The sequence below is a fragment of the Lissotriton vulgaris genome, chromosome 1_1, assembly GCF_964263255.1.
Source record: "Lissotriton vulgaris chromosome 1_1, aLisVul1.2, whole genome shotgun sequence".
In the NCBI taxonomy this organism is placed as follows: Eukaryota; Metazoa; Chordata; class Amphibia; order Caudata; family Salamandridae; genus Lissotriton; species Lissotriton vulgaris.
The window spans coordinates 1,486,603,442-1,486,625,303 of record NC_141685.1 but is presented as its reverse complement, the minus strand read 5'-3'; the positions used below and the strand labels follow the sequence as shown (position 1 = coordinate 1,486,625,303).

The 21,862-nt window shown below is 43.9% G+C and overlaps 1 protein-coding gene across 1 annotated transcript in view; it reads right to left on the bottom strand.

The window, feature by feature from the left end:
- Window positions 1-21,862, bottom strand: part of CCDC146 (coiled-coil domain containing 146) — a 1,211,813-nt gene that overhangs the window by 1,010,860 nt on the left and 179,091 nt on the right. The window contains exon 2 of the mRNA XM_086967356.1: window positions 5,341-5,515. Coding sequence (XP_086823482.1) covers window positions 5,341-5,502 — 162 coding nt within the window. The 5' untranslated portion in view covers window positions 5,503-5,515. The remainder of the gene's footprint in view (window positions 1-5,340; window positions 5,516-21,862) is intronic.

Below are 21,862 nucleotides of genomic sequence, written 5' to 3'. Positions count from 1 at the left end.
GGTACACGACAGCATCATTGATTTGACTATGCTTTGAAATCTCTATGGATTTGGTGCTGTGTTGTTCGTGTTGATGGTGAGGGGGTTCTGTCTTGTGTGTGTTCTTTGAGAAAAACCATTTGTAAATGCAATTACAATTATGTAGTGCGAGCTATTGATGGATATAGAGTGCTCCTGGATGTCCGATAAAAGCCACGACCCAGGTCTGCTGGGTCTCCCCTCAAATACTATAATCGATTTTCAGACATCCTTATTCCGCACCTTCTGAAACTATATGAGGAAGCGGCCTATATAGGAATGTTTCTCCCTGAGCTATACGTGTTCATTATAGTAGTCTTGCCCAAGATGGCACACCTCGGTGAGCATTGTGCTGCTTTTCAGCCTATATGGATGATAAACACAGAACGTAAAATACTTACAAGGCCATTGGTGAATTGTTTGCAAGGCCCACTGGCAGATCTTATGCAGCCAGATAAGTGCGACTTTATGCTCTCCAGAGGTACACAATATTATATTAGATGAGTTAATGGGACGCTGGCCCGCCGTCAAGAACTGATAGAACCCAGCGCATTAATATTGGTGGACTTTGAAAAAGGGTTTGGTACGGTCGACTGGGTCTACCTCAACCAGGTCCTCCAGTGCATGGGATTTGGCACTTGTTTCCACAAATATACCCGGCTCCTCTACAATGAGCCCAGTGCCAAGATTATGGTTAATGGTTCCTGTTTGAGACTTTCCCAATCCATAGAGGGACCAGACAGGGCTGTCCACAGTCCCCTTTGCTTTTCGCATTGGTGATTGTACCTCTGGCCAAGATCATCAGATGCCAGACTCAGGCGCAGGTCTGGCATTGGAAGGAGTAGGCGGAGAACAGAGTGGCCTTATATTCAGATTATATCTTCCTTTACCTGGTCAACCCTAGCATGACTGTCCCCAGAATCCTATAAATCCTGGAGCCCTTTGAGGAGGTCTCTGTGCTGGGTGCAAACTGACACAAATCACTCCTGGTGCCGCTGAAGGGGGACAGAGCTTCAGTGGACTGGCAAACGACTATCCCTATCAGGCATTTGAATTTTAAATACCTCATGGTCTGTGTGTCAGTGTCCCAGAGTTGGTGTGAAGCCTCAATCTCATGCATCTTCTCCATAGGACAAATAGGGACCTGCAGAGGTGGTCAGGGCTTCTGCTGCATATTCTAGGATTCTAGGGCAAAGTGCTTTGTTTAAAATTATGAGGATTCCATGATTCCCAGATGTGTTGCAAAACTTTCCATCCCCAATTCTTAATACTTGGTTTGCCAAACTACCTGCGTAATTTTCTCCTTCTTATAGGCTGGACGGGCCCTGTGCATCACCTGGGATAAGTGCCGTCAGTTGACATATGATGAGGTATGGGTAAGTTATTGGGCTTACAACTCCTGGTAATTAATGACTGGCGGATAGGGGTGGAGCGACCGCCATCAGATCAGAACCAGAGCCACCGGGTCTAGATAAAGTGATGCACTTCCTATACGGCACCCCGGTTCCAGCCCACCTCTCACAGTGGAACAAGGGTGGTTATCCTCTGTTTGCAGGGGCACTCAGATTTAACGGATGGGATAGGCAGCTGACCCAGCAGACTCCATTATGATACCATTCGTTCGCTGCATTACACTTCACAATTGCAGGGCTTTGTCTATTGGGACAAAATTGGGATTACAACCATGAAGAATGTGTGGGCAGGCCCCATATGAACACTTTTGAGGACCTATTGGTGTAATTCCAACTGTCTCACAGCCAATTCCACAAATATTACCAATTCTGACACACGCTGGTACCTTACCAAACGCAGCCTTTGGAGCTACCAGAATTCAGCCCAAATGAGGCCCAAGTTGATGATGTGGGCTCTAGACTGCATAAATCTCTAAGCTGTACTGTTCACTGGTAAGTAATTCACCTGGTTGCGTCTCACTCCTGAGACAGAAATGGGAGGGATGTTTGGGACCTCTGGAGAATGCGGAGTGTAAGGAAACAAGGATGACTCCACAAGAAATGGGATGGGCAATAGATGGTGGTGGAGAGTGGTTGATGCAGTTGTTTTGTGCCTGACTGAACACACAAAACAATAACAATTTGGTTATATAAAAAAATATTGAAAGTATTGCACTGAACCTAAACACTTGCCTATAACTTTTCTAACAATCCCTGTGTTAGGATAAAAAAAGAAAATCCTACTCTGGCACTGCTTTATCACCTGTGGACCAAAGATAATAGCACTACCTTGTCTAAGACAAAGGTGCATGTGACCCTCGACTTAGACAACGGAACGAGACAAGGTTAGTAAAAAGAGAACTAATTACGAATTTTTACAAGTTATTTAATATTATTTGTATTATCTGGTTTACAGAGTGCTATACTAGGCGTTCTCAGCAATCTAAAGGGAAGAAGGGAAGTAGGACATCAAGTTCATGTGCATGATGAGTTCCTGCTAACCCAGGTGCCTTTCTCAAAAACAAATTAGGATTGAGGCCATGGGTACTCTATACATAACTGCTCATTATCTCCCTTCTAGTCCTCTTATACTGCCTGCTTCCACATGTAATACTACAAACACGCATACAATATGCAAGTAAAATCCAGAGGACAGTTCATTCAGGCAGCATTTATGTTGACTTAATAGAGCATTACAGTAGCATTACTGGATGCACCCTTAAAATATGTTTCAGCCCATCTTCAATTTCGCCTGGATACAAAATCATACATCACAACCCCATCACACTGAACAACAAAGTGCATAGTGAGAGGACCATTCAAACTGTAAGACACAAAATTGTTTGTAAGAGCCGAGGGTTCTGACAATTACAAGATATAATGTTATCATGGAAATCATAGTTTTTAGTGCCATGCTGAGATATGCAAGTAACCATTGTGCACGGAATTGGGACTGGTGCACCAAAAGACACTTAAAACTCGTAATCTTTGTCCACTGTAAGGCCTACCAAGGAGTCCAGCATTTGAATGTTGAGTTTCATTCAAAGGGCAACATATTATAACGACAACCATATATGTATATATGCACCCATGATGCTACTCAGGTGTTAGGATCACAAACATTAAACCAAATAGATATATCTGGCCAAAACAGCCACTCTTTTTTTTTGCTCGCTCTGGCTATCTCAAGATCCTATATGTTCATATGCACCAATGAGGCTACTATGGCACTGGTGTGGCATAATACAACAAACCAAATGTATCATATCAAAGCACTGACCCATGTTTTTGCTTGTTCGGGCTACTCAAGAAACTGAAACTACACTCTATAGCTTGATCTATAATGGCTGGCCATGACTGATTTTCAAGCCTGAAAAGATGTACAGGACTCAGATCAAGAATCAGCCAGTACAAGTCATATGGGTCATATTAACTGCAGCAACTCTTGATTAATTACTGTGCGTAATATACACACATGTGCGTTGTCCAAAAACACGTCCATATGAATAACGTGGAAAACCACAAAGAGCCTGCTGGTAATACTTCAGAACCTACTTCGATTGAAGATTTTTGTAGGGTCACTAATTTCCATATGTTATGTTAATGTTAGCAGGAACTTTTAGAGCGAACTGTCACCAGAAGGGTTCATGGCGCTAATCTTGAATAGTGTTGCAAGAACCTGCACCCTCCCTGACGTTTGAGTTTAATGGCAGGAGTAGTCAGTAGTTGAAGATGAGCAGATCATAGGTTGCGAAGTGGAGCGTGCTTTATAATCATATGGCTGATGAATTTGGGGTTCCTGCAGTGCAGGGCCTTAAAGATTAAGCACCCTATCTTAAAAGCTGCACGTTGGGCAATGGGTAGCCAGGGAAGTTTGGATAGTCAGGGTCTGGCAGATTGCCATTTAGGTTGTTTTTAAATGAATCTCGCAGCCTGGTTCTGTACTAATTGTAGGTGTCTAAGTAGGAACAGAGGTAGGCCAAGGTAGAGTTTGAAAAGTCGAGACGCGAGAGAACCAGGGCTATCACACCTGAGTGGGTCAGCAAATGGGCGATCTTCCTAATTTTGCGCAATTGGAGAAAACAGGCGGAGACCACTGCCCCCACTTTTCCTCTGAGCGAGAGATCTGCATTTATAGTGACCCCAAGGCTTTTCACAGAAGGAGAAGAAATGGGGGGGGTCCTAATTCTGTCTGCCAATAGTGTGGGCCCCAGAAGATCTTGCTCTTCCCAGACAACACTAGTTCCGTCTTGCCCGGTTGAGTTGAGGTGCATCCAACGATGAATGTGAAGCATGAGGGCTTGAAGTTCAAGAACCGAGTCAGGAGAATCCAAGGTGAAAACGAGCTGGAGATCATTAGCATAATTAAAGATAGTTATCTTTCTATTTTTTAATGAGTGGATCAGGGGCATGAGATAAAGATTGAATAAATATGGCGATAGGGACGAGCCCTGTGACACCCCGCATGTGGTGGCGAGCCCAGGGGCAGTAAAAGGGCCACACTACTTGTGTTCTGCCTTCAAGGAAGGACTTAATCTAATTGTATGCGGGCCCCGTATGCAGGCCGGCTCGACACGGTCCAACAAGATTTTATGATCAACCGTGTCGAACGCGGCCGACAAATCTAGGAGCAACAAGGCCTTGTGGGTGTCCTTGTCTGCATTAGCTCTCAAGGTGTCCAGTACTGCCAGGATTACTGACTCAGTTGAGTGAGCAGGCCGAAAGCCAGCCTGGTGTGGCTCTAGGTGTTCTGACTGTTCAATAAAATTGGAAAGGCACCTGGCCACATGGGTCTGTAGGATCTTAGCCACAAAAGGGGAGGAGAGAGATGGGACGATAGTTAGAAGGGCTCAGGGGATCAGCCCCTGTTTTTTTTAGTAGAGGAACCACAATTGCGTTCTTAAAAGCTCTGGGGACCTTGCCCTGTACCACAGACTCATTAAGAAAGGGAAGCACAGTGTGAGGCAGGGCAGAGAAGACGTCCCTCAGGACGTGAGGTTGACAACATTCATTAGGGTACCCAGATTCTACCTGGGTCATTACATCTGATAGAGTCTGAGGACATATGACTGGAAAATGAGCCATGATGGCTGTTAGTAGGCATGTTGTCCAAGTGTTCCGTGCTGACGGTGATGGGAATGCTGGCTTTAATGGTGGACATTTTGCCCAGGAAGATATTGTTCAAGGGAGCCTCACTACAGTCACACATCGGTCACCCTTGGTACTTGCTTGCATTTGATAAAATTAGATCAACAACTTTAGTAACAAGCTAAAACAACAATTTTTTAAGTTTAAGTCATCTGAATATAAAGCAATAGATCACTTTTGTGTACAACTCAGTACGCTCTTTCAATATTCACAACTCGCTTACCTCATTCAGACATTTAAAGGCAGGGCTTGCAGAGACATCTTTGAGCCCCTCTGCGCTAATATTAAATGTTGGAGCAACTGCGTACAGAGGCTTCTCCTCAAACTCCTCCTCCTCCTCCTCCGAGTCACTGGAATAAGAACTGCCATTGTCCACGCTGGGCATCTTGCACAATTTGCTGTTAAGAAAAATCTAAGTTTGCATCAAGGATTTCTAGAACAGATGCGTGCTATAAAAACATTGAAATAGAAGCACCATCATTTTAATTCAAATTTGAATTCAAATGTTTTCACAAATGCAGATCAACAACAAAAATAGAAATTGAAAAATCCCTAATAAGGTACAACACAACACTATAGTAGGCTTGACCTTAATACTGAGCCGGATTTCGTGCAGACTTTCGACGAATATTAAATAGCCTCTACAGTGATATCTATATTTGAAGCATTTCAAAAGTCAAATTCAGCATTCACCAAAGCAGATTCTGGAAATGTAAACTACTCATGAAAAATCAAATTAAGTTGCCCTAAAGAAGCAATGAAAAAGTTGCAAAACTTGTTACCTTAATAGAGAAGTCAGACATAACTGTGAACTTAAAACTTGTAAAGATGTCATCGTCTTTCCTTGTTAGTATTTCATGGTTTGCAGTGTGATAGGTATAGTGTTCAAAATATTTAGTGTATTGACAGAATTATATATATTCCTTCTACTGCAGGTACTAACCTGGGTCCTTTATCAGCTACTTCCCCCACAAAAGTTCTTACCACCAATGTGAGGCACTTTCACCCCACAGATATCCAAAATCATATGACAACTATATAATAATACCCCAGATCACTTATCGCCATCTCTACCCTCCATTCTGGCGGACTACTCTTCAGTGGTCCATTCACTGCCCAGTGAGAACAGCGAGCACTAAACTCCTGAAAACCATTCCGCTCCAAACCTAAAAGCCCATGTGGCATCAATATTTTTGCCACATTATTTGGAGTCTGGCTTCAATTCAGGTACTGAGAATTGGTAAGCATGTAAAGCTACTGAGTTTTATATTAAATAAACAGCTATCCTGTATGCCGGAAATACATTGCCAAGATGGGAGTTAATTTCAGTATTTTCAACATGCTTCTAAGCAGAATCCATATTGGGCAATGTTAGGACATGCAGAATGGCGATTTTGAAATGGTGCTGCAACTGAATTGCCGCCATGAACCATATTGGAACCAAGTTTGAGGTATTCAAAGTTTTTATACATCATGTGTATATGCCAGACAATTACAATGAGTGATTTTTGACACCATTTCAGGGTATTTCGCCATTTTGAATAATATGATTTAAAGTCATTATTGTGAGTTATATGAAAACGATTTACTAGAGGAAAAAGAAGATTAATTTAGGATTTTTATGGAGCCCTCGCTCCATCTAACACCCCTCTGCTATATACAACAGGCTAACAGTACGGAATGGAGGGAATATTTGCACAATTATACAAAATGCTGGTTAGTCCCAACCCCGCCCCAGCACCTCGCTGCTCCACTTTAATCTTTTTTGCTGCTTTTGTGTGAATATGAACTGCAAGGCGTTAAAATACAAGTACCAACAAGAAAACAAGCTCATCTTGAATGTCTTAACTGCAGAAATCTATGGAATATTTCAATATTCCAAATTACTGCTACTGAGTTGGGGAAAATAGCCATTTTTGAATGGCATTATTGCCCATATGAACAAAGTGCATTCAATACACAATCTTTTCACCTCAGACAATCCTAAATATGGTAAAAATACACCAGATACAAATTTGTAATTATCAGTGAATTATCTGCGTTTTTTTTTAGGTTTGTTTCCATTAACTGTGTTGAACTTTAAAGTATGGCGCAGTTAGGTATTGATTTCTGGTAAGGTGCCTCAGAATGGGAGAGCCATTAAGATCAATGAGGTCACACTGTCTCCCTCGGAACCTGGGTGTATAATTAGAAAGCTACAAATGGTTCAGTTGGGTAAGCACCACGAGGTGCTAGTTTTGAACCAAAGAATTTCTTCAAAATCACTATTGAATTATACTAAACAATTTTGAATGTACCACACCTACAACAAGGTAGCAAAAATATATCAATGTATTACTTATTTTGTTTTTTCTGTTTTTTGGGCAAACTTTGCAAAATCTTAGCACAGAAAATTAATATGGACGGTCTTACAAAATAACACACTAACAAATACGCAGACAATTCAGTGGGTGACTGTGATGACATAAAGTGAAATGAGTGACCTTTCAAATTCAACCAAAAACAAAACAATAACATAAATTCTCTGTCCTTTTCCAGTCTTTCACTCTAGCTTACACTATTTTCGAAATTTTTACCGATAATGAGTCTGGATATGAGATAGTTTCACGTCGACGTTTCGACCCTGTCGATATGGGTTTATAGATACATCATCTAGAGTCTTCTTCAGGACAAAAGCGGAGTAGCGACAGCCTATTTACAAAGGAAATACGATTCCTTTTAGTGTGGTGTGAGATAAAATACTCTAGGGGTACTCACCCTAGTTGCTTGGATATTCAAAGACCCGAATCTACTCAGCCGAGTCCGAATGGAGATTTTCAACAGACAACTCTTTTACAAACGAGGACCATCTGAAAAATGGTCAAATTGCCCATTACAATCACCATGAACCATATGTACACGTAATCTAAGTTCAGGGCGGTTACTGCATTTGTGAATGATCTCAAGGGCACTTAACATGTGCCTCCATTCGTGAATCCATAAATGTTATCAGCTGTATGCCAAATTTCAGCTGGATAACTGTTGGGAAAGTAAAATTCTAAGTGTACTATTCCCCATCACTCATCAAAATAGATCATTATCCTGCATTTGCAGACCTCACTGGTCGTGTGCTTTGCACTCCACCTGTTGCAAGACGCTAGAACTTGTTTAAAATGGTCTAATTACAGGCCTGTGGTCTGTGAATAGTGTGACCATGTTGCATGTTCATGACTTATAAGGTAAAAACCACATGACTGTGTGGCACATAAGTAACATTCTTCTAACTCTGATGTACAGGATGGCGGCGGCAATCTTGTAATGTGTCAAAATCATAAAAACTGGCACCTTGACATAATCAACCCGGGAACCACTTACCCAGCTGAGAAAGAAACTGACTACTGAGGGCAAGAGCTTTGACCATTCTGAACGGATATATATGGTGCGCCATTATACCATCTGCAATACGAAGGAAGTCATATATGTGAGAAGGTGTCAGGAGAGCAGGAGCTGAACAGAGAAGATGGGGGACCTGGCAGAAAGGTAGCTTTTTAAGTATTCTTTTTTTTTTATTTATGTCCCCTGCGTGACCCCCACATCCCACTCCCACCCGCAAGCCATGCCAGCCGCTACTGCCGAAGTAACATTCTCCACGGGTTCCCTCCATACCAGCTGTAAGGGCTACACAGACCTGATGATCACACTTCTGCCAAACGTGTGTACAGTGCTAATACCAAGACACTTCTTACGACTTTACAGGCACATATGTATGGTCAGTTAGTCACAGTAAAACATGAGAGCGACAACACATCTCTTTCACGCTATGATAACGATAACGTGCACCAATTGACTCTCAGTAGGCTTCAAACTGTGAAGTATCAATCAGGTGAGGCTATGAAGTGATACTTTGGAAGCTCCTCTAAGGTTAGTACAGGTAACACAGAAATGAAGTCAGAATCCGGACTAGAAATAAAGTTCTTGCTGGTCAAAACAAGTACATTAGACAATAAAATACCTTTGATGTACTCAAGGCGTATCCGACACATCCAAAGATTTCTCCATAAGAGAAGTCCAGAGTAATATAGATACTGGCAACTCTTTCTTTGAGAGGGCTCTGAGGTGCGTGGACTTCCTTTTTTTATAGATGTAGAGTGTGGCCATTAGTTCTGATCTGCTGCGGCTGTTGGTTCTACCTGGCTGCTTCCTGGTCTCATATGGGATTGGGTTCGAAATTTGCACGTGCTAAAGCCACATGGGCACGTGGTGTGCACATTTAGCAGTGAGACACAAACACGTCAAACTCCTGGTAAACTGTCTATTTGACTCCCAAGTGTTTCTGACCCATAACCCAACCATTTGCTCGGTGCTGCAGCGTCCAACCCCAAATAGCAAGAATCCATTATAAAGGCAACCTTGTATATTTTAACTTTCTCAACACATACCTCAGTATTGGATGCTTTCTTTACCTCCTCTTTTGTTCTGTTAATGTACTTGAAGAAGGGATACATCTAACATTGGATCGGTTCATAAATCAGCAGGTGTGTGTCGGCAATGCTGATTTTCATAGATCTTTGACTTAAGTGTCTTGTAATTTCTGTGTAACTTCCTTTGCTCTTTTGCGACACATAATTGGCTTCAGGGATAGCATACTTCTTTGGCCACAGTACTGTAAATTTTCTAGGGGGAAATATACAAGAACTGATTAATGTATTGCGGAATAAACTGAATTCTTTTTTTTTACTTCAACCTCGGAAATAACTCAGTCCATAGTGTCTCCAAATCTGTAATGGAGGTACTCCATTTGGGTATATTGAAGAAATCCAGTAACAATCGCTCTCAGATTCTTGCCCAAAAAGAATTTAATGGAGGTTACGCGTTTCGGAAGTTTGTGTTTGTAATTTAAACGCAACTGTATATATGTATATATGCACTACGACAGGACAGGATATGCAAATGTAAGTTTGTGTTTGTATTTCGCACAAGCTGAATCAAGAACGCAGATCCTGCAGATGGAAAATATCTTGGCAGTCATAAGGGCGAAAAATGAAGATTTGGAAGCGCGATCGAGGCGCAACAATCTTCGCATTATTGGACTATCGGAATCAACGCCGATATCCAAAATGGAGACATTCATAGATCGCCTATTGATTGAGTTGTTTGAGTCTGTACTCTCCACCGTAATGGTTGTGGAGCGGGCGCATCGTTCACTGGGGCCAAGGCCTAAACCTGGCACGCCACCCAGCCTGATCATTGCGCGACTTCTAAACTATGCTGACAGGGACGCTGTGCTGAGAGAGGCTCGGGCCAAAGAACCGGTGGTCTACAAGGGAGACAAACTCTCCTTTTTTCCAGATTATACTCCGATGGTACAGACGGCGAGAAAGGAATTTGTACCAGTAAAGAAGCTGCTGCAAGAGGCCTCGGTCCTTTACGCCATGTTTTACCCGGCCAAGTTGAAAATTACTCACGAGGAACAGGCGCTTTCTTCACGGATGCAAAATCAGCTTTGAAATTCACCAAGCACATTTGCAAGACAAGACCTCGGCAACTTGCACAGAAGGGGGAGGCGGTGGAGTCGGGACTAGACGACGCAGACTAGAGATATGCAACTGAATTGTAGGGGCTTCCTGTTACCATGGCAGATATGAGATAGCTGGGCTGGATCGGTCGGCAGAGACGGTCTGACCTATTGTTTGAGTGATGAGATGCTTGGGCGGCGGGACTTCACTGACATTGCATTCTGGCTGTTCTAAGAGGGAGGTTGTTACATATTCATCATAACATGTTAGCGTAAGGTACGCAGGGAGACTGACTACGGTATTCCGGCAACCGCATTTCGGTGCGGGTATCCACTGCTGAACCTCTTCCCCTGGCGGGTGCTCCCCGAATGCTAAAATTTAATGTGTTGGGGTGCAGTTAGACGGGCAGGTGGTGGGATCCGGTCTCGACCTGATTGGGAGGTTGGAGTGGGAGGCAGGAGGGGGGGGGTCGTGAGGGGAGTTCTGTTATTTTCTGTTTTGTTTCACGATACACCTAACAAGCTGCACTTAGGTGCATATCAAGAGTTCACATGGGTTGAAAATGTGCTAGTTTGGCATAATCATTGTGTCTCTAAGACGAGCTGGGAAAAAATTGGAGGTAGAAATCAGGTAACTGATGGAGGATAAATGCAGATTGCTGACCTGGAATGTTAGAGGCCTCAATTCGCCTAAAAAAGTGAGACAGGTGGTGGCATATCTAAATCGCCACATGGTACATATTGCCCTATTGCAGGAAACGCACTTAACCAAGTACACAGACTGTGGGATGGCGGGTAGATGGGCTGGCTTCCGGGTTGCTGCGTCTTACTCTTTGTATGCGAGGGGGGTTATGATTTTGATCAAGAGAGGGGTGGAGTTTCAGCTGATACATACATATACAGGTGAGGAAGGCAGATGCGTAATGGTGTGTGGTAAGCTCAGTGGCAGACTGATTACTATAGTAAATATGTATGGACCAATAGTGGATGATCCATCTTGTGTTGCTCGCATATGTGGGATACTGAGAGGCTGGCCGGAGACCCCGATTTTATGGGGGGTGATCTGAATACGTATCTGAATGTGGAGTTGGATAAATCTAATCCCATATTTCACCGTACCCCTAAAGTCGCTAAAAATATAGTATGCGCTATGGAGGAATTTGCTCTCTGCGATGCTTGGAGGGTGCGGAACCCTCAGGTGCGAGAAGGCACACATTTTCGTTACATGGAAGTTGGTCGCGCTTGGACTATTGGCTAGTGGGGGTAGAAGTGATGACTGAGTGAGGGGGATAACGCCACTCGCCCACACATTATCGGATTATAATCCGGTGCAACTAGATGTAGTGTTCCCAACAACTATACGTCCCCCTTTTACGTGGTGCTTGCGATCTGAAGCACTACTGGATCCAATATATGAGACAACAGTGCGGGAGGCCATTATACAGTACTTCAAGCTAAATAAAGGCACACTAGATGAGGCTTCAACGCTGTGGGAGGCCCTTAAAGTCACTATAAGAGGGTATGCATTAGCACTGCAGCAGGTATACGGAGAGATATACATACGCAATTGGAAAAAACTGAGGACGCGTTGCGAGAGATGGAAAGAGACTATGAGACTGAGCCGAGAGCAGACAAATTGGCTCATCTCCAAAAATTGCTCGCGGGCTATAACGAGCTCGCTGACACAGAGATAAAATACTTGCCGTGACGACACGTGGCCAGGCAGTATGGGGAGAGAGGACGACCAGGTCGTACATTAGCGTTCAAGATTTGGGAGCGTCTTGAACACCCACGGATAGATAGTATTGTAGATGAGCAGGGGGCGAGCATCATAATCCAATTGACATCACAGAACACTTCCGCGGTTATTACACAGATTTATATAAATCAAGGGGAAGGGTGCAGGAAGTAGAATTTGAGAAATATCTAGAAGACGTGGCGTGCGCTTGGCTCTCTGATGTGCATCGTGAGTATCTATGAGTGCCTATTAATGAACAAGATGTTAAAACAGCAATTATGGCGTTATTTAATGGTAAGGCACCAGGACCCGACGAACTAACGGTCGAGTTCTATAAGAAATACGCAGATCTCCTTGCACCGCATCTTCTGGAAATGTCCGCGGAGGCATATGAGTCGGGGAAATTACCGCCGTCCTTGAGAGAGGCATTAATAATTACATTGCTCAAAAAAGACAAACCCCCGGACAGATGCGGCTCCAACCGGCCGCTGTCACTGATCAACATTGACGCCAAAATTTTGGACAAAATCATGGCGACCAAAATACAACCCCTGATGCAATGTCTGGTACTGCCAGATCAATTGTGATTTATACCTGAAAGATCCACATCATACAATCTTCTAACCGTTTTCTCCATGTTCCATATGCTTGAGCCGACTCTCGGCAGCAGCGGTACTGTTAGACCCTGCCAAAGCTTTTGATTCGGTTGAATGGCAATATATGCATTACATATTACGTTGTATGGGATTTCCGCCTCCGTTTCTACAGTGGATAACAGTGCTATATACGGAACCATGTGCGTGGGTGCGTGTAGGGGGTCTTACATCTGAATCGTTTCCAATAGAGAGGGGAACACGCCAGGGGTGTCCTCTATCACCGCTACTATTTGCAATAATATTGGAGCCATTGGCTTGTGTAATTAGGCAACGACATAGAGAAACTGCTCTTAATTTTAACTAATCGACCAGTAGCCATTTCACTGTACGCAGACGACATTGTTCTTTTCGACCGTGATCCTTCTAGATTTTTGGCACAGCTGATCAGGGAGTATGTTAGGTTTGGGCATCTATCAGGCCTATATATCAACTGGGATAAATCATTTATCATTAATAGCGTGATTACTCACTGAACACGTGGCACTCCAAAAGCAGAAATTAACGCAGTTGTTGCTACTATTACCGCCTGGTGGAAGATAGGACAACTGGCGCAGAAACTTCCGCTATATGCACCAGATTTACATCTGGAGCATCATGCTGCTATATCTGTTACACAGGAGATACCATCATTGCGTTTGTTGCGTGAGGCAGGTTTTAGGCACATGAAAGATGTATATCCAAACGGTTCATTTATAACACAGGCTGAACTGCAATATGTTAAGTCACCAATCATTGCTTTTTAGATTCACATTCCATCGCCTCAGACATGCGATCAAAATACACTACACCACTTATCCACAAGAACCTCCCCTGCTACTGTCCTTACAATTTGCACTCACCGTCCCTAGCAACAAAAGGTTAATATCGACACTGTATAAGATGATTAATAATCATGGGTTCACACTCTGCAACTCTGGGCATTAAGCTTGCTTAATCTCCACAACGGCCACCCGCGGCGGGATGCCTTGCTTTCACCTTGGGGATGCCCGTTAGGGGCTATCTCACAGGGAAAAGCCAGGATGGGTTCCCAAGGCAAGCGCCGAGATGCCTCCGGGTAGTCGAGCGCTATATAAGAACATACAAAAAAAAAAAATAATGAAAGTGTGAATGTTCCGGACAGGAGTTGGGGACGATGGTCTTAGTGTTTACCTGAGCCGATATCGGAGGCAGACTGGAAATATATCTGTGGCCTGACGGGGACGATTAGCAGGAATGGGAACTTGAATATCAAACACTTTAAGTATATACACCAAGTTTATTACACTCCTGCACGATGGCACAGGTACGGGTTGCGTTCTTCTGACAGTTAATTGCGCTGTGGACAAGAAAATGTGGACTTAATGCATCTTGCTTGGAGATGTCAGCGAGTGTTTGAGTTCTGGGAGGAAGTGATAAGAAGTTTGAAGGATATGGTGGATCTTCAGTGCACTCCACTCATATGCCTCTTATGTTGCGTGCCGCATGTTAAGGGGGTGAATGGTAAATTTGTACATCTGGCTTTATTACTGGTGGCACGGAGAGTGGCGATCACATGGGGAGGTAGATGCAGACGAAGGCTGACATGTGGATAAAAGATTTGGTATATTGTAGGGACAATCTGGTCACATATGCGGAGGAACTACCCACAATTTCGAGGCCAAGAGACATTTGGGAGCCGTTGCGAGTATATCTGCTTAATAAAAATGTTTCAGATTTCGTCTAGAGGAGAGATCAGAGGGGCTGAAATGTTTGATGTACTGCAAAGTCATGATAGCACAACCCGAGATCACAAATAATGTCAATGATGTGAAATGTTAGGTTTTATCTTTGGTTTGATTTTTTTTTAGGTTGATTGATTTTTCTTCTTTTTTGTTTTTCTTCTTCCTTTTGTTTAATGTGGACTGTTCTGCACCAGAAACATGGTGATCTGCACACTGGAAATTGATGTAATGTGCGCACTCTATTGTCATAGGATACAAGCAGATTGACTGTTGCAATATTATGGATCAACATTGTATTTGTCTTTGGCATTGTACTAAAATGTAATAAATAAAAAAAAAAGTTTGTGTTTGTATTTAAATGCATCTGTATATATGTATATATGTATATATGTACTACGAGATGTGCAGACAGAATTACGAGTGGAACCACCATGGTGTTAAAATTGCATGTTCAAAGATGGCAGCTGATACTAGGCATTTCAGTCCGCTTTTGACTACCATTACTGTATCTATGTAAACTCACACTCTGCACAGTGTTCCTCTTGTGATCAAGGAAGTTCGCTTCTGAAACGCGTAACCTCCATTAAATTATTTTTGGGCAAGAATCTGAGAGCGTGTGTTACTGGATTTCTTCTAAATCATTACATGCTGGTTTGTGCGCTACCGGCGATCATAGCACTACCGGTCGATGGGCGGAGCTTCCAGAAGGGGCACTTGACACTGTAATATATTACCTACTCTCGGTCGCCAGTAGGTAGAGATAGTTAGGACCTATTATCCATAGGAAATCCGCAACATTCTATTGACAATAACTTTGGCGCCGATTGATGAATCTGCGCCTAATTTTCCAAGCTCAGTTCCACTTCTTCCCTGAAAAGTTGGGGGTGATTGGTCAAGCGGGGGCCGAGAAAAAAGGGGGGTCCCAAAATGTGTTTTCCCCATGCAATTTCCCATAGGACCTTTAGCCATGGCTACAGCCCGAAGGGCTGAACGTAATTACACCAAATTTGGCAGAGAGGTAGTCCTCAGTTCCGACTTGTGCCTTTCACTTATCTGGTGTCAATCTGTTCAGTAGTTTTTGATAAAATTACATTTAAAGTCATTTATATATCCCAATAAATGGTAAGGAATCAGCACCCACCCATTTTCTTTTTCAGGTTCTTTATTGTGGTAATCCAAGACAAGAAAAAATCCAAGAACACATATGGATATTGATTAATATTTTGTTAAATGATTCTATCCAGCATTATGAGTCTTGTAGATAAATAGAAGGCATTTGTGAGTACCTTAGCAAAATAATTGTGTTTTTCTTATGAACAGTGATTCCTTCTGTTCTGTTAATTAATTTTTCTAATCTTTCAAGTCAAATTGCTAGCCAACTTGGATAAATATAGTAGGCAAAATACGCTCTGGGTGTTTTAGTGTTTTTCTATTGTTTTTAACTTAACTGTATGTGTAGATGTTGAAAAGTGTGTAGTCATTGAATGTTTTATCCTTAGCCCTGAAGAAGTCTCAATGTCTGAGACGAAACGCGTTGGCTAAGAAGGAAATCCATATGTGTTCTTGGATTTTTTCTTGTCTTGGATTACCACAATAAAGAACCTGAAAAAGAAAATCTTGCAAAAATCCGGACTTATTTATTACGAGATCGTGCACTTTTATATGTATTGTGGACATTTGAAACTACTAAAAAAACACTTCTTGGATGGGAGCTGATTCTTACCATTTATTGCAATTTTTGGGGTTTGCCCTTGAAGGAACAGACAGGGTTGTGTTCTTTGAAATCATATTATAACAAGAAACAATGTCCCACTAGGTATCAATAACAGAGACAATTCAGATTTTTGCATACAGTACGTATTGCAAGAAAGGAACACCAGGGAGTCTCAATACATTTTGTGAAAAGGTTGTTAATCACCAGTTACATTAAACACGGGAAGCACAGTTAAAGGCAGCACTGTACATGAGAAGCAATCATGAAGCAACCCAAATAACACTTGGTGAAAATGTGATGACGCAGTGATAGTGACGACGCAAGTGAAAGTGAAAGACAGCGTGGTCGGCGCAAAGTGATAAAAACAATCAATTAAAGGCTTTCACATTGAATATATACAAATAGACAAGTTCAATTTGGCATGGTGTTAAGCCTATTGGTAGTGCGCCGTGAAATCGCGCTGTTGTTGTCGACGGCGTTTCGATCCTCTATGATTCGGGATCCTCTTCAGGACAGGGTTGGCGTTGAATTAGGGTGCTGGAAATTAGGAACACTAACTGGATCCAGGGGTCAGTCCTTCACAAGGTAGTGGGTCCGGAGCCTCGTATACATTAAACGAGTATTGTTTCAGGTTCTTGTAGGGTGCCTGAATCGCTGGAAACTGAATGTCACAGGTAGCGAGTCAAGAGATCACGCTGGGGGGTTAATAGTTCTCCCGCGCGGGACGCTACCGCCAAGATTTAATCGGCAGCCGCCGCCAGACTAATCCAGGCACCTGACTTAAACGGAGAACTATTAACCCCCCAGCGTGATCTCTTGACTCGCTACCTGTGACATTCAGTTTCCAGCGATTCAGGCACCCTACAAGAACCTGAAACAATACTCGTTTAATGTATACGAGGCTCCGGACCCACTACCTTGTGAAGGACTGACCCCTGGATCCAGTTAGTGTTCCTAATTTCCAGCACCCTAATTCAACGCCAACCCTGTCCTGAAGAGGATCCCGAATCATAGAGGATCGAAACGCCGTCGACAACAACAGCGCGATTTCACGGCGCACTACCAATAGGCTTATCACCATGCCAAATTGAACTTGTCTATTTGTATATATTCAATGTGAAAGCCTTTAATTGATTGTTTTTATCACTTTGCGCCGACCACGCTGTCTTTCACTTTCACTTGCGTCGTCACTATCACTGCGTCATCACATTTTCACCAAGTGTTATTTGGGTTGCTTCATGATTGCTTCTCATGTACAGTGCTGCCTTTAACTGTGCTTCCCGTGTTTAATGTAACTGGTGATTAACAACCTTTTCACAAAATGTATTGAGACTCCCTGGTGTTCCTTTCTTGCAATACGTACTGTATGCAAAAATCTGAATTGTCTCTGTTATTGATACCTAGTGGGACATTGTTTCTTGTTATAATCTACATACCCAGTCCCATTTTGGTCTATGGGTTATACTCCTGTCTTCTTCTCTCTTTGAAATCATAAGCACCATCGCCATTACTTTCAAGCCACAGGTGAAAGCAGGTGCATTTTTCTTTGCCTCAACCCTTGCCTTTTTGTGAAACTCATTTATATATCTATGGGCGCGGTGGATCCGCGGATCTAAACGCGTACCCTACGCGCAGCCTACAAACACCCTGCACGAGCTGAATGATCATTGGCTGACAAATGTCAAAATCAGGAAGTGTTGGCAGCCATCTTGTGCCTTGGTAGAACCGAGGCACAAGAAAACAAAAACAAACGCCGCAAAACGTGAAAAGGGGGCAGGGTAGACACACCCTGACCCCCTAGGCCTGGTCAGGGAGTCCCACAAGGTCCTCCAGGGCAAAAAAATATATATTTTTTTTAGATCTCGAGATTCGCGTAGGATCTGTAAATCCTAGCGATATAAAAAAAAAAGAAAAAGAAACGCGCAGCCCCCCTCCTGGAGCCTTGTACAGGCCCTGGGGACCACCATCCTGCTCTTGCAGTATCCTGCCCACACCCAGCCCACACCCAGCCCACACCCAGGACACCCAGGACACTGCTGTTTGCAATGGCAGGGTGGGAGCCTCGCGGCTCCACCCTGCCATTGCAACCTGCTTTGCTTCATTGAAGCGAGAGCAGGGAAACCTGCACTCGCTTCAATGAAGCAAAGCAAATTACTTTTCCATATGGGGAGCAGCATGTTAGCTGCTCCCCATGTGGAAAAGCAATGCCAGCTCCCGCAGTAGGCGGGGAGCATGCGGGACCGTGGGGGGATTAGGGACCCCCCCACGGTCCCCAATGAAGAGGGCCAGCCCCGGGGGGTGAGTTCCCCGGGGCTAGTAGTGGCCCGGGAGGGGGGCCAGGAGGCCCCCCTCCAAAAATATTTTTTTTAAAAACTGGCCATGAGCCGGGAGATTGGGTCCCCGGGGCAAATTATGTCCTCGGGAGGGGGGCATGTGGCCCCCTTCCCAATTTTTTTTTTTTATTAAAAAATTGGGGCAGGCCCTGGAGGATGGGGTCCCCAGGGCCAATAAATTAGAAAAAGAAGGGGGGTACACAGCCCCCCCTTCTTTAAAAAAAATAATAAAATACGGATTCGGGCCGGAGGCCACGCCCCCTACCAGCATCACTCTACAAACGTGCCCCCTACCACGTTTGCAGAGGGGCAACAAATTACCCTTGAATACTGGTGGTCCCAACTAGCCCACCAGGGACCTCCAGAATGTACCAGGGGCCTGCGTTGCAGAGATGTGTTCTGAGGCCACGCCCCTTTTTACACCTGTGCAACCCAGCTCCCTGGCGCTTAGTGGAGGTACCTGGTGAGCTAGTTTTCCGCCAGAGTACTGCAGGATTCAAGGGGACTTAATCCCCCAACTTAAAACGCACCACGGGGCGCATTTGCACAGTGGTGAAGGTAGGGGGCGGGGCCTAAGGTGATATGTGTGTAAACACGCCCTGTGGGGTGTTTTAAGTTGGGGGAATTCATTCCTCTTCAATCCAGAGGTCCCCTAGGGGGTACTAGCCCACCAGGTACCTTTAGTGTGCACAAGGGAGCTGCGTTGCAGAGTGGTGTTCTGAGGCCACGCCCCATTTTTACACCTCTCTGCAATGCAGCTCTGTGGCACTTACTGGAGGTAGCTGGTGGGCTAGTTGAACTCCAGGGACCCTCAGTATTCAAAGGGAGTTCATTTTCCAACTTAAAATGCACCACAGGGTGCATTTGCACAGTGGTGAAGGGAGGGGGCGGTGTCTGAGTTCACATATGTGCAAACACGCCCTGTGGCGCGGTTTAAGTTGGGGAATTAATTCCTTGTCAATACTGAGGGTCCTTGGGGGCCAACTAGCCCACCAGCTACCTCCAGTAAGCGCCATGGAGCTGCGTGTCAGAGTGTTGTAAAAGGGGCATGGCCTCTGAACACCTCTCTGCAACGCAGCCTCCTGGAGCATAATGGAGGTACCTGGTTGGCTTGTTGGCCCCCAGGGGACCTCAGGATTCAAGGGCACTTAATCACGAAACTTAAAACGTGCCACAGGGCGTGTTTGCACACATATCACCTCAGGCCTCGCCCCCTTCCTTCACCATTGTACCAATATCCCTCTAAAATCAGCTGAACTACGAATTCCGATTTACTCACCTGTTATCAGGGAACCCAGTGCAGCATCTTTAAGCCCAGCACTGACCCTGAAAAGTAATTCTAAGCGTACTTGCACTAACTTGTATTTCCTTCCATAGGAATCCATTGTCTGGTTTTCAGCAGAAAAGTTTCTAAGTGTCTATTTTCACAAACTACAAATATTTCTAAAAAAACGCCTGTATGACTTAAATGCATTCTTTCAACTGTTTACAGGAGATGCACCAGTGCTGGATCCAGGATACACCACTGAGTAAGAAAAATTAACGATAACACTACTTACCTGCTAAGTGAATTTCCTTCCATAGGGTAACATTGACAGGTTTCACTTGGAAATTCTTCTGTGTGGAGTGTTGGAACTTTAAAATATTCACCTAAAATCAGCCGAACAATGAATTCCGATTTACTCACCTGTTATCAGAAGAGACCTCAGTGCTGCATCTTTGAGCCCAGTATTGATCCTGAAAAGTAATTCTAACCATACTTACCAGTAACTTGAATTTCCTTCCATAGGTTAACATTGACTGGATTCACTTGGAAATTCTTTTAAGTGTGTAGTTTTGGAACTTTTATATATTCGCCTAAAATTATCTGAACAACGAATTCCGATTTACTCAACTGTTATCAAGAGAGAACTCAGTGCTGTATCTATTAGCAGGGCACTGACCCTGAAAAGTAATTCTACCCATACTTACAAGTAACTTGTATTTCCTTCCATAGGAATCCATTGTCTGGTTTTCAGTAGAAAAGTTTCTAAGTGTCTATTTTCGCAAACTAAAAATATTCCTTACAAATCGCCTGTATGACTTAAACGCATTCTTTCAACTGTTTACAGGAGATGCGCCAGTGCTGTATCCAGGATCCACCACGGAGTAAGAAAAAGTGCCAATAGCACTACTTACCTGCTAAATGAATTTCCTGCTATAGGATAACATTGGTAATTCTATGTGAAAGAAAATGTTAACTTTTTTTTTCTTCTCAGGGAAAACCGAAGTCAAGGCATGATGAACCTGTGCATATCGAAAATATTCCCTGTCACTCAGGTCGTACTCAGCCTTCAATTCCTCAAAAGTCTTAAACTTGCCTTTCACCCGGAGGTTACCCACAGTACTAATACCGATCATATCCCATTTTTCAAATCCTTTAGTTTTCCACAGGTTACCCAGCTTCTCAGAAGCAAAAAGCGGGGTCGCACGGGTCAGTCGATCCCTCCATACCATCGCATTATTAGCACAGTGTCAAGCCCGAACAGCATTCTTTGTGGGCCCGGAAAGTTTCCCTCTACCCAAACGAGAATAAAGCGCTCTATAGTAATCGCCCCCCGGCAACTGCCACCTGTCCAAGGCAAACACTGGGTTTATTCCGGGGCCATACATACTGCGATTAATGGCCCCCAGCTGAGACGCCCAATAATACCGCTTGATATCAGGGAGAGCGATGCCACTGTCATACCATGGAAGCGTCAACTTGGCGAGGGTGATACGCGAACGCCCATCCCAGACCAACTTTCTCTGAAGACCCTCAATGGTACGAAAATAACTTGCAGGAATTACATCAAAGGTGTTATGAAGAGCATACAAAAATCTCGGTAGCGACATCATCTTAAAGAGCGCAGCACGGCCGAGCGGCGAGAGCGGTAGCTTACGCCAGCGCACAACGTCCATCTTCAGCCGGGTTAACGGTGGGAGCAGATTCTGTTCATATCGGGCAGCCGGGTTTAACGAAACATAAACCCCGAGATACTTAAAACCTGTCTGTGTGACCTGGATGGGGCAATCACGTGGCAGAAGAGGGACATCTCCCGACAGGACGTATAAGTAAGACTTAGTCCAGT